Source organism: Hetaerina americana, unplaced genomic scaffold, assembly GCF_022747635.1.
Source record: "Hetaerina americana unplaced genomic scaffold, ioHetAmer1.1.p SCAF_5, whole genome shotgun sequence".
NCBI classification, from domain to species: Eukaryota; Metazoa; Arthropoda; class Insecta; order Odonata; family Calopterygidae; genus Hetaerina; species Hetaerina americana.
The window spans coordinates 41,490,516-41,506,499 of record NW_027287095.1 but is presented as its reverse complement, the minus strand read 5'-3'; the positions used below and the strand labels follow the sequence as shown (position 1 = coordinate 41,506,499).

Sequence of the window (15,984 nt, the reverse complement as noted above, 5' to 3'; positions counted from 1 at the left end):
CATCACCCAAACGGTAACGCCAACAATTTGTGGCATCGATTTTTTTTATGGCGTTACACCTGGATTTGCTCTCTCAGCCGTTACTTTCACAAATGTAATCCTTCCTCTCCGTAAATTTCTTTTTAGGAACCATTTAGCATGGCTCACCGTAGATAACACTGATAAGTTAGTCCATTAAGAACGAACTATCCATGGGATATAAAGAGTTGTCTTGGGTACATTCGGCAAATTGCACCTGAAGCTTTTTCCAAAAGACTGCCGCAGAACCAGAATGCCACAAAAAATTACTTCGGACGCTATCGTACGATACTTCTCCACGAGAGAAATTTGTGTAGTCTAGTCGACCTTATTGTTGATCGTGAGCGGTAGAAGGTTGAATGTTTTTCCCTGCGGTAATTTAAGTCCCATTAAACACATGCAATTATTTTTATTGGTTCTGCCTCCACAAGGTACCGTGGGTAGAGTTTCTACCTATTAACTCAACTCTACATTGCATTGCAATTTCAGCACTTCTGCATATGCAATGGGTGGAAACAATGGTTTCCCAAAAATATCATGGTTAACTAATAAATGCCATTACATTTCTGATGTCCGCTGAAAACAAAATACGCAAGGTGGTCAAAGAGAAGCTTTATTAGATGATTTTAACTTAGCTGGTATGAATAATTATTTGCCGACGTTTACAATTATTCGGAATGAGAAGTCGCGAGTGAAGGCCGCAGTCCATTTCACTGCGGCTAGTAACAACGTTAGTGACAAGTATATTGGCGTAATTTCACTCCAAATTACATGAGCCCATTTCGTAACATATAATAAGTACAGTAAATGAATACTCTCAAATCAATGCTTAATAACACGTGCATTATTAGAACAAACGAAGTTCCACGCCGTACTAGAATTTTCCAAGCCTCTACTCATGCAGACCTTATGCGTTGTCACGGTAGTTCCTCAGAGTGGATCAAATAATCCCTCTTAAATACCTAAACTTCATCCGAAAAGATTATTTTTAAGAACTCGTTTTATTTCGCCGACTCATCCCGACCCCACCCTTCCACAAAACACCGGCATGCCTCTAATTACCTTAATCGTACATTTCTATCTCCTTCAATACATTCGCTTCCTGAGTTATCTTCCGGCCTTTCCATCAGTGCCACCAACATCCAATACATTTCTCACGTCGGGCAATAGGTACAGCGCATTCACTTCTCTTTTTTCTTAATGCTTTTAGGCTCATTCCTTAGGGAGTTCCATACCTAAAGCCGTTCCTTCTCCCACTCCGCCATTAATCCCCTCTTCGCTCCCATTCCCCGAATCTTGCAATGCATACCTCCTCCCTTCATACCCCCTACCATCTTCCCTCCACCCGTTCACTCCCACTCATCCTAATGTTTCTTCCATTCACATATATTAGAGCGCAGTCATAAGGGACGCTCCACGAATTTTTCTTGAAGGCGCGCACCCCCTTTTCATGTTTCATTGCCGCGGGTGCTTCACGGTTCTTTTTCTCATTGTCTCTTTCTCATTAGTTCTTCTTTGTTCCTCCTGTAAGAGCTTAAACGATTTAACACGGGTCAGGTGATCCTCCATTATTTTTTTTTTCGTTTCGAACGAAAGACATTCTTCTGATTAGCCGCAGGCTTATTACGGTGCTTGGATATTCCAACAATTATTCACCACGCACGATTTCAATACTGCCGGCCGTCAAGCACACACGATACTGCTGGTGATTTACAGTAACGTTTATACTTGAATGATGCACTGAATGTAAAATCCTTCATTCAAATAGCTCTTAGTAGGAAAATGTACGCACAAAGAACTACGGTCAAACGCGAAACATTATCATATGGCATTTGATAATACCTACTAAACACAGGGGAATTAATGTACATCTCCCTTATTACTTAATTAAGGGGTTAGCTGTAAATAGGATCATACTGTACTGGGATCGACTTGTGCAAATTCATAGCACATGAAAGTGCAACTAAGCCGCAGAAAACAACTCAAAACATACGAGTATACGTAGAAATTGGGAAATTAGTGAATCGAATAAACAATAAACCAATAATTTTAGATTTTAATGCTGAGTAGTTACTTATCGTTGTATACTGTCTCCAATAATTTACTTAGAAAAATCCGCAGTTTTTACCTCGTGTTCTCATTAAGTTTTCCTCCCTCATGAAATGGTCAATGAATTTCACAACATTTAAGGAGTTGGTTATTAATTTGAAAGAAGCATTAAAGCATAATCGTCGTTACAAACATTCCTACGGTTGAAAATATTTCTTAACATACACTCTTGATATAAAAAGTTTCCAACACCTGCATTTGGATAAAATATCTGCAGCATGATCTTTGGCCGGATTTCAAGTCATTCACGTTTTTTTGTGCGAATCACGGCCATTTCTCATTGTTAAAAATATGTAGTTGAAATTATCACCGATAAATTATATTTGTACTTATTATTTTGAAATTTATGATGCATGATGAGGACATAATTTTTCATTCTTCACAAAAACAACTTAAATTCTCTGCTGCTACTAAAGATTATTACTGTGCTTACGGAGTTTTCGAAATATTTCCATACTAAATGTTAAACCTTAAGTTCTAAAACCAGTTAAATTAAACTTGAATGGATTATCACATCGTTAATTCCTGCGAACCTTGGTTGTTTAAATTCTTAACCTTTCCACATTTTAGCTTTATCGAGCTTGTTCCAAAGAAAATAGAAAAATTCTAAAAAATCTTATCAGAAGTGTGTATTACCTTCTAAGTAATAACAAGTAAGTATAACCAAGACAGTTCCAATTACTGAACTTTCAATAGAATTTAACTCTACACACTCAATAATGAGTTAAAAACTTCGTGTTCGATCTCAAATAATTTTTATTTAACGGCTAACTCTCTGTTGCTTATTCCTAATTTAACGCCTGCGAAAGTACTATCGCTTTCGTCGATGCTGGTCGATGACTAAATTAATTAAGAGAAAATGTTTCTCTCCTCCACAAGAATTAAATATCATTGGGTAGGTTGAGATACACTGATTGCACACTTCAAACTTTGATTAAGACTGATTGGAACATTTCCAAAAAATAACCATGAGCTACTTATGTTCATAGAACTACGCTCTTCATTTTCTCCCAAATTATTTCTCCTGTCCATATTGTAATCCTGAAAACAATGAATTATAATTTCTTAGCTTTGCCTTCAGATCCATTCGCCTTCCTTTATCAGCACTTTTATTCCCCATTCCCCTTCGGACTACTCCCGACATTCCACCGCTCGTCTTGTTTCTGAGTACTCTGCCCCATTGCCTTTTGTCCTCACCCTTGAACTTTTTCTATCTTTCTAACTCCTCTTTTGATCTTAGCCCACCATCCAACGCATTATTTAACGACATCTTCCCCATCTCTCATTACCACCAGGCTCCTTCGGGTCCTCATTACCCACTCTTAGCAATCCCTTCCCGTTTATCGTGTGCTCCATTACTCTCCCCTTAGTCTCCCGCCCTCCAACCGACTCCTTCGTTCGATCAAGGGAAACAAACCTATCCATCCCTGCCACCCATTTCCCTCAATTTCTTTCCCTGCCCTCATATTCTCTCCTTTACCACTTTCTGCTTCGTTTTTCTTACTCCCGTGACTTGCTATCTCTGTACTCACCCCCTCTTCGACGCCTTCATCATTGAGATTGATTTTTAACGAAAAAATTGAGCGGATATCAATTAAATTGTGTCCCTTCCGATTCGATTCCGCGATAATTCCATTGGAGGGGGTGACTTTCCGACTACATCCAAATTACTTATGGTTGCAAGCCGTATAGAAGCGATACAATGAGCCATCCTATTGGTACTACTAAATAACCATAAAACCTTCTATTTGGCAAGATACAGATTTAAATCAGCAAATGGGATTCGAATTGATTCACGTTATTTTGAACATATGATCTTCTTCGTGGAGCCGTTAGCGTGATTCGAGCCGTCCCGCTCTCCTTCATTTTAAGTACCGGCATCCGCCTCCGCAAGTTCCCTCCGACACCCTCCTCATGCACCACCCGGGAGAGGAGAAACCCTCCCGGAACTTTTCCTTCCTGCCCTTCATTAGCCACCCCCTCAGATGAATCCGCCTCCCCCTTCTTCCTCCCCCACACCTCTCCGTAGGCACCCCGTTAACCCCTCGCCCCCACTTCTTTCAGTCGTGCCCCGCCCCCGTCACCCCCACCCACCCTCGCTTCCCGCGGGACGAAAATGCCAACCCCATCCCTCCGCCTGCTTAACCCTTTTCCCTTCGCCGCGCTCCCTTTTGCGACCCCGCCCCTTCCCGGTCATGACCCTCCTCCGTCGATCCCCTGCCCCCACCCTCATTTTCCACCGAAAAGTTTCCACATGCCTCGCTTGTCAAAGCGTTCTTTTTCCTTTCACGGGGTGTGCGCGCGTGTGTGTGCGCCACTGTTAAGTAAGGGAGTGGGAGAGGAAAAAGAAAGGACAGAGGGTGGAAGGAGGGTAAGGAGGGTAGGTCGGGGAGGGAAGAAAAGGTCCTTACACTGCTAATGATCGACATAAATGTCGCTCGGGGATAAAAAACCAAAATCGCTCCTCGACAATGACTCGTTTCCAAGAGAGCAAACTCGCCTACGCGGTGCCCGAGGAGGGGTTCCGAGCAGGGGAGATGAGAAAGGAGTGAAGGGGTCCGAGAGGTAGAGGAATTCCTTGGGAAAACAAAAACGACAATTATAATAAGGACTACTTCTCCTCCCGACTGAACCTCACGCTCTAACTCTTTCTTCCTCTCTCTCTTTCTCTTCCTCCATCTCGCTCATTCTGCAGACAAATGTATTCGGCTCGTTTGCGAAACAAAAGGGGGTGGGGGAGGGAACCTGGAGTCCAAGTTCCAGTGAAATTAATGAAAGGAGCCGGTGGAGTGAAATGAAACTTGGCCGAGCAGAAATCGAATATTTGATATCTTTGAAATAAGAATGAGAGAAAAAGGTATTGGTTCTTTTTGTTTGTGGAAATGCCATCTCGTTAGCGCAGCTAGCAATTTTTTCCCGGAAAATGTCGAACTAAATTTTAGACCTACTTATTTTTCGAGTTAAATATTCATTTTCTCTCTCTCTCTAAAACACACCAATTCATTGAGCAAATATTTAAAACTCGAATGATAATAATCAGAAATAATCACTTCATTAGCCGACTTAATTTGGCGAATATTTCGTATTCAACTGAAAGAAATATTCTTGCAGCAAAAAATTAAACTTCCAGAACCTTAGTTGATATAGTAAATAGAAAAAGCCGAGTCAGACTAAAGTTACAGCAAACTACATACTTATTGTCCACAGGGGCTAATTAATGTGGCCGGAGATATAACGTACTATGGAATGGATACTTTTCTATGGTGTTAATATGAAAAAGAAAATGTCAGACTTAACTATATCATTAAGTAATTAAAGAAAAACTACTTACAATATTCGGAGATTCCCCATGTCCTCAAAATCTGTCTCGAAGATTACGGTCAAATTATTGCCTTGAAGATCTCTGAAATAAAACAAAAGCATGAGTAAATATTGGCAGATAAAAGATCATATTTTAAAGTACTGTAGATCAAAAACATGCAAATAATCCCATGAGGTGTTGAATTCGTAAGTAGGAATTCTGAGACACTAATGATATTGCAAAATGACTATTACTCGAGTGAATAATGAGCCTAATATTGAATCTGAGCAAGATAGGCACATTAGGAAGTACTCATTAGGTGTTACAGGCTATGAAAAAAGCAGCATAGTTCATCGACTTCTTGACGAATTACGTAACCACATATTGACAAATATGCACGCAAAAATGTAGGACTAAGCCGAAAACAGGAATAGATATCACCGACAGATCGAAATACTCGATCCACCCTCACCTGATACACGATCATAAAAACATCAAATCTCAGCAACCCTACATTTTTAATTGAAAAAGCAACATTTAAATATTTACGAAAACATTCTCTATGTAATTGTGCGGTTATATAAGGATATGGGTAAGGGTACCTGTTGAAATATATCCATATCTACACGTATATTTCCATCTACTCATGTATAAATATAACGGCATATTTATATATGTACGACTGGTACTGTAACGGATTTTAACTTCACCTTTGCCGCTAATCTCAATAGTAATATCTCACACGCCACGTTTGCATGCCCTTCCCATCCCGTTAATTTAAATGTGCTTAGTCACGATGCATTTTTCATACTTTTTCCTCCCCTTCCCTCTATTTCTCCTCTTTAACTATTTTCCATGGGATTAAATAAACATCAACACCAGAGTTATTTACATGAAGTTCACTATTAGTCTCTCATATCTGCTAATCTCTTCAGATGTTAATATTTTATGTCCCCATTTACCTGTTTTATGCATTGCATTCAGGTACTCACCATGTAGTTACTTCATGTTTGCTATAACTTTTACAACTGTTTTCAGCAAACTATCGCGAATTAAAATACAAACTGCGATATTTTGTCCTATTATCATTTAACTGTTTGTCATAATCTTATATTTTTCTGAGAAATCCATCGGCCCCTTGACGCGTCATATGATATCCATTATTTCCTATGGCAACATGCTTCCATCAATTCAATTAATTTATTGCAAACTCATCAATTTCTCGCATCTATGGAGATCCATTCCCTATTTGAATAGGTAAATTTTTAATGCTCGACTACGTGGTTCGTGGAAATTATATTATAATTCATGCCATTCGTTGCCTTTAACAAAATACTGAGTCCCTAAGTGTTGTTAATGGTTAATTTCTCTTGAAGTGGGCTCAAAACATTTTCTCCTCCTCCACTATTCCCTCTATCCCGCTCCTTTATTCCATTGCGTGGATGGCGTCTTGCGATCCCCAAATTTCTTCCTTGATGATAACTTTAAGGTAGTCCATGACATTTCGGTTAATAAAATGAATAGGTCTTATTAACAAATATTCTCTTCATTATAAATAGTTGACACAGCACTGCACCAAAAATATTCAATACACACAAAATTATTTACCATATGACCAGCAAAATTGCCTTCTCTGAGACACCAATAGTAGGAAAAGAATAATTCCATTGGTAAAAGTGTCAACTTTGCCTGAATATAACTGCAATCAAGCTACAAAATATAACCAAAAATTCGTTCATGTCCTATTCAGAACATGTCATATGCCTTCACAAGAAATAAGTATTTCTGAATTCACCAGAAAAATCACTCGTTCGCTTTTCAGGAACATAATATATCGGAGTACCAAAAGTAAGTGAAGGAAACATGTTGTGCCCGTCAAGACCAAACACGAAATGGTTCCCATGAACGAAGTGAATGATATTCCCTTGCCAAGGGCGGTAGAGATGATCCCAAAATGAATCTTCCTCAGACCCTCTAAGGAGAAGGGCAGCACATTTAAAATATTACGCGCTAGCTTGCTCGGTGAGGATGAGAGACGGATCCAAAGGAGCGAATGGAAAAGCAAGATGAAAAAATAAAGTCCACTATGGCGATAAAATAGCAGTCCGCGTCTTGACAGAAGGATGAGGTGAAATCTGTCAGCCGCTCATAAACTTTGAATAAAAGGTCTAGCGGGAACAAAGCGGCCATAAACATCTTGAATTAAATAAAAAGTAAAAGAATAATAAAATGAATGCCGCGTTCAAGGGGACAGGCACTCGGGAGGAAAACCTCTCATCGCAGCCGCGCACACATAATAACCGCCGCTGACCATCATTGGAACCCTTGAAGTTTATTTTAAAAGAGAATTTCGTACAAGCTTTAATTTTTAAAAAGATCGTAATTTTCACGTCAAGACTGTCCAATTCTTCTACCTTACTCTATGGAAAAGCAAAGGAAAGAAGAGGAGGAGGAGGGGGGCTAATACGACTGCTAATAGAAGAATGGGATTTACGAGATATTTTTTTCATGAGAGCCTATGTATGGGAAGAGAAGTGACGGCCGCATAATTTTTAAGGAGCTGAAAAGAATTAAAAGTCATTTCCCGAGAGGAACTGGCACGCAGAAAAGTTAAAAAGGTAGAGAGTTAGAGAAAATTAATGCACCTGTTATTAACACACGCTGAAATCAAAATTTTATTTGCAAATACATTTCACAATTTTCGCCTGAAAAATTCAAAATCCTAAATTTTATTCCTTACCTAGATAAGGTATTTGAATCGATAAAGTACAATAAAAACGGTTCTCTCAGAAGCTATTTCCTGGAAGATACGTCGCAGACAACACATTAGTGTGGTGGGTAACACGTCGTCCTGTAAATGTAAAGTTCGCGGATTTTATTCCTTAGCTCTCGGGCGTGATGTTATGCCAGCTTAAGAGATTTGACCCAAGGAAATCTGACAATGAGACAAAGTGACTTAAAGAATCTCAGATGTAAAACTAATAGAAGAGATCGCAAATACCAATTTAGTGGAATAAAGTTTGCACAAATATTATTTAAACCAGAGGTAGGAAAATATTTAGGCTCACATGAGCCATTTGTGAACTGGAATCTAAGAAACCAGGCAGGAGTTTTATGTGGGAAGAACATATTGTCGTGGAAGAGCATAATGTTTTTTGCCGAGGGAACACTTTCGTGAGACATTCGCCGGCCGTATTCAATGATCGATAGTGGGTGTCCTGCACGCATGCCATAGTTCCTCAACTAGCTAGTTTTGAAAGCGTTCAAAAAATATAAAATCTTTGGGTAGAAGGAAAAAAATAACCATCCCAACTTTCGTTTTTCCACGATAGAGAAAGTCAAATCTTCGTGTAAGGAACTATAGGAAAAATAAAACACCAACTTACGTTTGAGGCAAAGCGAAGTTAGAAAGAGGAGAGTGGGGATCGTTTCTCAAACACACCAAGCCTAGAGAGGTCTTGGAATGTGAGGATGAACAGTTAGGGGTGTGGGTGGGTCGGGACCGAGGCGAGATTTATGCCCCAAGAGCCGTTTGAAAGACTCCCTTTCACCTTTATTTTCGGAATTGTTAAATACCGCTAAATACGAGGTAATCGCCGGAGTCGTCCCAAAAGGTCAATAAAGGAGCAAAGAACTTGCCACGAGTAAGGAAAATTTAACAAACAATCGCCATATTTGTAAATACATTTTATTATGTTCTCATACGAGCTCGTACAAATGAGCTTCAGATTTCATGAGCTATAGATTTAAACCTCGGCAACATCCGAAAACCATCGTGAAAGATAAGATTCATAGAGAGATAAGAAGGAAATTAAGAAGAGCATTTTATTTATTGATCGTTTAAATTAAATGATGACGTTTTGCTGATTGCGTGCGTGTTCTCATACACTCGTATATCTGTATCAATATGTATGTGTGTGCATATTCTGTCTTCCCCACTTCTCCTGTGTTTGCCCATTATATGTGTTCCTATTCCTTTTCCTTATATCTATTTCCATGTGAATGAATATTTGCTCGCCATGTGATGGGTTTCCGTGTTTGAATGTGTGTATATATATATATATATATATATATATATATATATATATATATATATATATATATATATATATATATATATATTTATATATATATATATTTATATATATATATATATACAAACACATACATAATGACTAGAAAAATAAACGCCGCATCCCTAGACACATAAGATTATAAAAATTTAGAGTTAAAGGTGCTTTCAATATAAGAGCGAATTGTTAGAAAACAAATCATGCAGATAAAGCGCTGACTACTGACCGTTGAGCCGGGTTCGACTCCCGGTAACGCCTCTAAGCACCCTCAACTCCACCCAGGATAAATAATTTTTTTGGTGCGAGTCTCCCTCGACACCGGCAGACGGGACCGTAAAAGGAACTGACTCCTCAAGCCTGAGGAGTGAATTTTACACGCCGTTGTGCGTAGGATTAGGTGATCTCTAACCTCACTGATCAAACCAGTTTTCGGGATGATTACCGAGGTTTTTGAAAGACGCTAACGATGGGATGAAAAAATAAAATTTAAGGAATGTGCCATGTCTCACTAATTAACAACACTAAAATTCCTGAGCAATTTCAAATATTGCATGACATTGTACTTAAAATTCCCTCTAATTTCACAGCAGCGAAGGACTTCTTTTTCCTTCGGATTTTCGAATAGTTACAAAAATTGTGTTAAAAGGCTTATGCGTATTCGAAGTGACCCGAAGTTAGTCACGTAATTCCATGCACGATCTGCAGCTCAACCGCTCATGCAAGGTGATGTTTTAAAATTCTTTTGAAGAAGAAGCACTTTATTCTGTTTTTATTCTCTTTATGCTCAATTCAAATTCGGTGGCGCGAGGATTCATACCCATTTACGACACTACCTACAATTTTTTTTTCATTTTGGCTGCTGTTCGTATAGAATGAACGGCTTTCATAAAAATCTCCGAGGATCCATGATGCCTATTTATAAAATAATGGCCATTTCCTTCTGCTTAAAATGTTTCCGTCTTGAGTATACACTGCTCAGAGGAGCACCCTTTAATATTTCTTAGAAGCGCCTTGAGGCATTCCTAGCGAAAGAAAAACGAGCGCCCGGCGAATAGGGGAAGGCGGGAGACGTGTTTCATAGTCATGGGGTTAGCACCAAGGGAATGATGGGAGGAGACCTTACGGAAGTGATGGCATATAGCATGGGGGACTTGCGGGGTCAGACTCCCAGAGACAGAGTTTGAGAGGGAGGGCAATCCTCGGCGAGTTGGAGGAAGACGGTTTGTCTCCGTCTAGTTAACGCCACAAGTCTTCAAACTTCGTATTTTCAAACCTTTTTAAACATTTTATTCAAGGTGTTATTTAAAATTAATGGACAGGATGGACAAGATTAATAAACCCATGGATGCGATAATGGGTAGGATAGAAGGAATGAAACGGACTACGAAATAAAGAAATGAGAGACCAGGATTAAACAAGCTAACAGTATGAATGTCTCCGCCGGTATTGTCGGCAACTGATACGTTTTATACTCGTACTACATTACTTTCAGGAAATGCACAGCCATGTCTTTTACGGCGGAATGTCAATTACAAATGAAAAGGAGGTTACTTAAAATACTAATATGAATTACATGACGACATAATTTTCAGTGTTCATTTTTATTAATGCCTACAGCCTAAAGATATATGTATTTAAAAAGGAAACGAAATATTGGCTCTTATTTTAATGACCTCCCGCAACTCATAAGAGCTGAAGAGCAGTAATTTATTTTGAACTCATAATTATGTTGTATTTATGTTACCAAAAACCTTTATAGCTTAATTTGTACGTTTCATTATTAGTATTAATTCCGAAACGAGAGAAAAAATTGTCATTCTTTAACAGAAAATCCTTTCTGTAATCATCTAACCTTTTAGGTAAATTCAAATGCATGAGAGTTACACACTGTTGTCATATGCATTAACCAAACTTTAATGACAGTATAAAATACATTTAAGTTTATAAATAATGCTTTATACCGATAAATTTTACGGAAAGGTAACAAATTTTAACCAAAATTCATTATTTTCCGGAGAATACCCTGGTTCAAATCGGGTGCTCGTATTTTGATAGAATTTTAATATATTTCTGTCATATTTAGAAGATAATTATCACCCTCTGAGAATTTTTCCATCCAAAAATAGCCAACAAAATGTCCAGACTTCGTGAAATAGCAGGAATCTTCGCGTTGACTTGATATTCTGACACGTTCCGAAAGAGCAAAGAGACTTCAAAGTACTGCACGACATTTGGTTGTAATCAGATTTCAGGAAGCAAGTTAGACATTAGATTACAGAAATGCTTAATTTTAAACATTAACTTTGTTTCAAAATATTGAAACATAACGAAGAGTTCGCATGAATTATGCGAGTTTTAAACTTTAAATTTAATTGTGCCGCATGCCTTATAAAACTGTATGCCAACTTGTGACACGTACTAGTACCTTGCAAAAATTACAAATCTTGTAACATGCCGCATACATTGAAATTGTAAATAATGGTAAGTATCAATAGAATCTTAGAAAACTTGTTAAATTCAATGGAATGAGTCATTTTATGTCCCAAATTAACTGTTGTAATGCTATAAACTATAATTAAAGTATAAATCGGTAATTTAAAACGGTTGTCGGTCATTTCCTCACGTATCATTTCTTACGGTGACTTCTTGAGTAAGCAGTTATGATTAAGGGTAAGAGATTCGAACTTCTACCACAAGCCTTAACTGAGTCATTTTTTAATTAATAGCCGAAGCCTAAAACATGGGTTCCATCTGCATACCCGAGAATGGTGTTGAGATGGCATCAATATCGGTGGAGGGCACTGATCATATTTTCTGACAGCGCTCTGGTGTATTTTGGGTAAGGGAAATCGTAAGCATGGAAACAGCAATGAAATTAGCATGCGATACTGAACAAATAGCATATATGAAACAAGCCGCCAAATATATGTGAACATATAAATATCCATGCTAAAAAACTTCCTACCTTTAAAGTTTTTAAAATTAACAGGGCCATTCCAGGGACAGAGCAGCTCCAAATCTATTCACCGAAAGGATCATCAATCTAAATCGCACATTAGCAGAGGACCACTTTATGCATGTATCAATCTCCGTTCAAATATCCCCTCCGGTCATAAATTGACCAGCCGATTAATCTTTTCTTTACAGAAAAAACTTCAAAATATCTCTCCGCTTTAGCTAAGATGTTTTTCTCAAGCGGTGCGACATTTTAGGAAGTTATCGAATTTTAATGTGGAAGTTCAGGATCAAATCAGAAGCCTATACATACGGCTTTGGCTGAAATGTTGGATAACACCTCGTATATTGGGGAGGACACCCAACAAAGGCACCACCGTTAGCGTCGGAGACCACACACGCAAAGAGATATCGTGATTTGACAATGTCCCCAGTTCGAGCGTCTCCTGAGAGGGGGATAGTTAATCAGTCGCATTTCTCCTTCCCGACCATGTATTTAGCAACTGTCATCCTCGCCCGTCTAAGAGAGGGTTTGCACAGATTAAAATAAACGACTCGAGAGATCTAAGTGAGCCGTTGAATGTGCTCAAAAGGCTGCTAATGGTCTTGGCTCAAGGTTGGGCGTGCTACTTTTATAAACACGAATACTCGGAAATATATCTCCTGTCTTGGTATGGTATGTCGGGGGTAAGTTAAATGCCTTATTTTTTATAATTACATGAGCACCTTATAAATAATAAATTAGAATAATTACGATGGTACGAATGTGGCGAGGATTACATGAAAAATTGCGTTTTATGAATTAAAAAGTGTATATACCTTGCCCCTACCGTAGTATCATGTCGTTAAGCAGTCGCGGAGTTTATCAACTACTTGCCTATATGATAAACACGCCCTAATCTTTGGCATCTTGGCCATATTTTTCAAGCGCAGATTAAATAAAAATAATTTTCTGCTATTTGCTTCTTATATTAGTAATGAGTAATGCATTCTATGTTGCCTCGTTCAATTGAAAATCAATGAATTTTTCACCGATTTTGTAGCAACACCTTATCAAAGTAGCACCTCATCACTTATTAATCATGCACGATGTACACTATTACGTGAAAATATGTTTAAATAAATAACAACTGTCAGTAGGCTAGATAGAGCTAAAATAATTGATGCACATTCTTATTTAAAAACAGCTAGTATATTTGTGATCTGTCGTTAGCCTCCGAGGCCTCCCATGAAGGAATGACGTTATTCATGACAAAAATACGGATTATTCAAATTATGCAGATCATACCCACAGAGAAAAATTAACCTCATACTACTAGCCTATTAATATCGTAAAATTTGCTTTTGGCTGAAATTTTGCATCATGGAAATATATATGGAAAAATGGAGAGTGGAAAATGTATGGAAAAATCTGAATAAGTACGAGTTATGACTTGTATAATCATACTTTATAAATGATTAAAATAAAATTCATAAGGAACGTACTTAAAGTTTTTAGGGTGAAAAAAATATGAAGGCAGAGAGCGAACATGCAAAAAATATTTGCAGATCATTTTATTCGAAACTATAAAAGCATTCAGGAATCATTGGCCACGTCAATAATTTCTTCAGAACCCACGAAACGCCAAATGACTTAATAAATCGTTCACCAATTGCTTCGCTCATCACACTGAATAATACGTTTCTCTTCCCAACAAGTACATATTAGGCGGTTTCGGAGAAGCCACAGGGTCTATAGACACCGTGATAGTAGTGGGGAATAAAATGCTTCATTTTATTTTCGGCTTGATAACTTCATTGCAGCCTTGATTCTTTCCTTCCCGTCAGAGACCCGTCTTTAAATAAAACTTCTTCCTCTAAAACGCCCTTCACTTATCGCATTTGATACTGCTGTCTTAAACCACGCCCAAGAAACAACATTGAGAAATTACCTGGGCTTACTTTAGCAGAAATTGCTTTTTTTAGTCCGCTCGCAGGCTTTCGATTAGGCGAAACGCACAAGCATCGTAAATAAAGAAACTCTTTCCCTTTTCCAACTCCATTTGAAAAATCTTCTGTTGGTTTCTGGGGATGTGGTGGTGTAATAGCTGACAAAAGAAAGACGTCTAAGTGCTATCTTCTCCGCTAACTCTCAAAGAAAATGAAAGGTGTTTCTAGCGAGGTTTGAGATGTAATCACGCAACACTACAATGAAAAAATTCTTTGGTGTCAAGTGCCTTTATTAAGTAGTCAATCAAGTTTATCGCAGCAAATGCCCGCCAAACTCTCGATCTGTATTTAGCCTCGAGTAAGAACCATCCCATTATATGTTTTCGCTTTGTTCAGAGCCGCATGTACGACCACTTCAATTTTTTTACACAATATTTTTCATTGCTAAAGTACTGGCCCAAAGTGCTAGGAGCTCAATAATGCAGAAAACATTTAAAAAAACACAATAAGGTGTCCTTTTGAGAAATGTGATATTTTGTATCTCAATGATGAAATGATTAATTGAATGTTTACTTTAACGAGAAATTTAACAGTTCCAGAATCAGTAATAATTTCGGAGTGGAATGAATTCACAAATTAAATCGTTGATAAAATATGACGCAATAATACATTTTTGGTCATGCAAGTATAAAAAGTAACCAATTGGTTATGAATAAGATCAGGAATTCTTTACAAGTATTCGGCCAATAGTTATTAAACATTTTGGCGATCGTAGGAATCAGAAAAGTTAAGATCTATATGCATAATGTTTGTTACACAGGATATTTTTTAGGTATTTCCCATAGTATAAATAATAATATAGCATAAATATATTTTTGCTGACTAGAGCACATTAAGTTTAACAAAGAATTTAACTTTTGATTGTTTTCATTTAATTATTTCGCTGGTAAAAAAAAATTTCGAGCTTATTCATTTACACGCAAAGCTCCATTTAAACCACCACAGGAAGCATCTTGAAAACCTTAATAATTAAGTTGGTGTGATCATATATAGACAAAATATATACTGCAGTTTCACAGGAGTTCAAAAATAGTAGGTAAGAATAAATTTTCAATATTTTACCTTAGAATGTGGTAGAAAAATGTCCCAAGATGAGAGGCATGAAAATACTCGGGAAGGGTTGGGAATTCACAAGGAAAACTGGGGGGAAATCCACTTATAATATTCCCGTCTTTTAAAGTGAAGATGAATCTTTCTCTTTTGAGGACATAAACTTTCGAATTTCATTTTATCAATCAATTATCTCCCACACGGAATGACCATTTACGGCGGAGAGTTTCACACAAAAATGTTGCTCAATTATGCCGAAAAATTTTTCCCAATAGGTGAATGTATGGGTTACTTTAAAAGATTTCGACTGATAAATTCAGCGTGATGTCACTACTTTCACATCCATGAGCATATAGTATTCTCATGAGAAACTCAAATTCCCAAAGGAAAATCTTCAGACTGATTACGAAACCAAGAGATTGTCTACAGTAACGGGAGTTGAGCGAAAAAAATTCGGGGCGAAATAGTACTCAAAGGATATATTATAAC

The 15,984-nt window shown here is 37.8% G+C and overlaps 1 protein-coding gene across 2 annotated transcripts in view; it reads right to left on the bottom strand.

Annotated features, from left to right (window-relative positions):
* Window positions 1-15,984, bottom strand: part of sli (slit guidance ligand) — a 587,738-nt gene that overhangs the window by 487,314 nt on the left and 84,440 nt on the right. For both annotated transcript variants that reach the window (XM_071591752.1, XM_071591753.1), the window contains exon 2: window positions 5,459-5,530. In XM_071591752.1, the coding sequence (XP_071447853.1) occupies window positions 5,459-5,478 (20 nt within the window). In that variant the 5' untranslated portion in view covers window positions 5,479-5,530. The remainder of the gene's footprint in view (window positions 1-5,458; window positions 5,531-15,984) is intronic.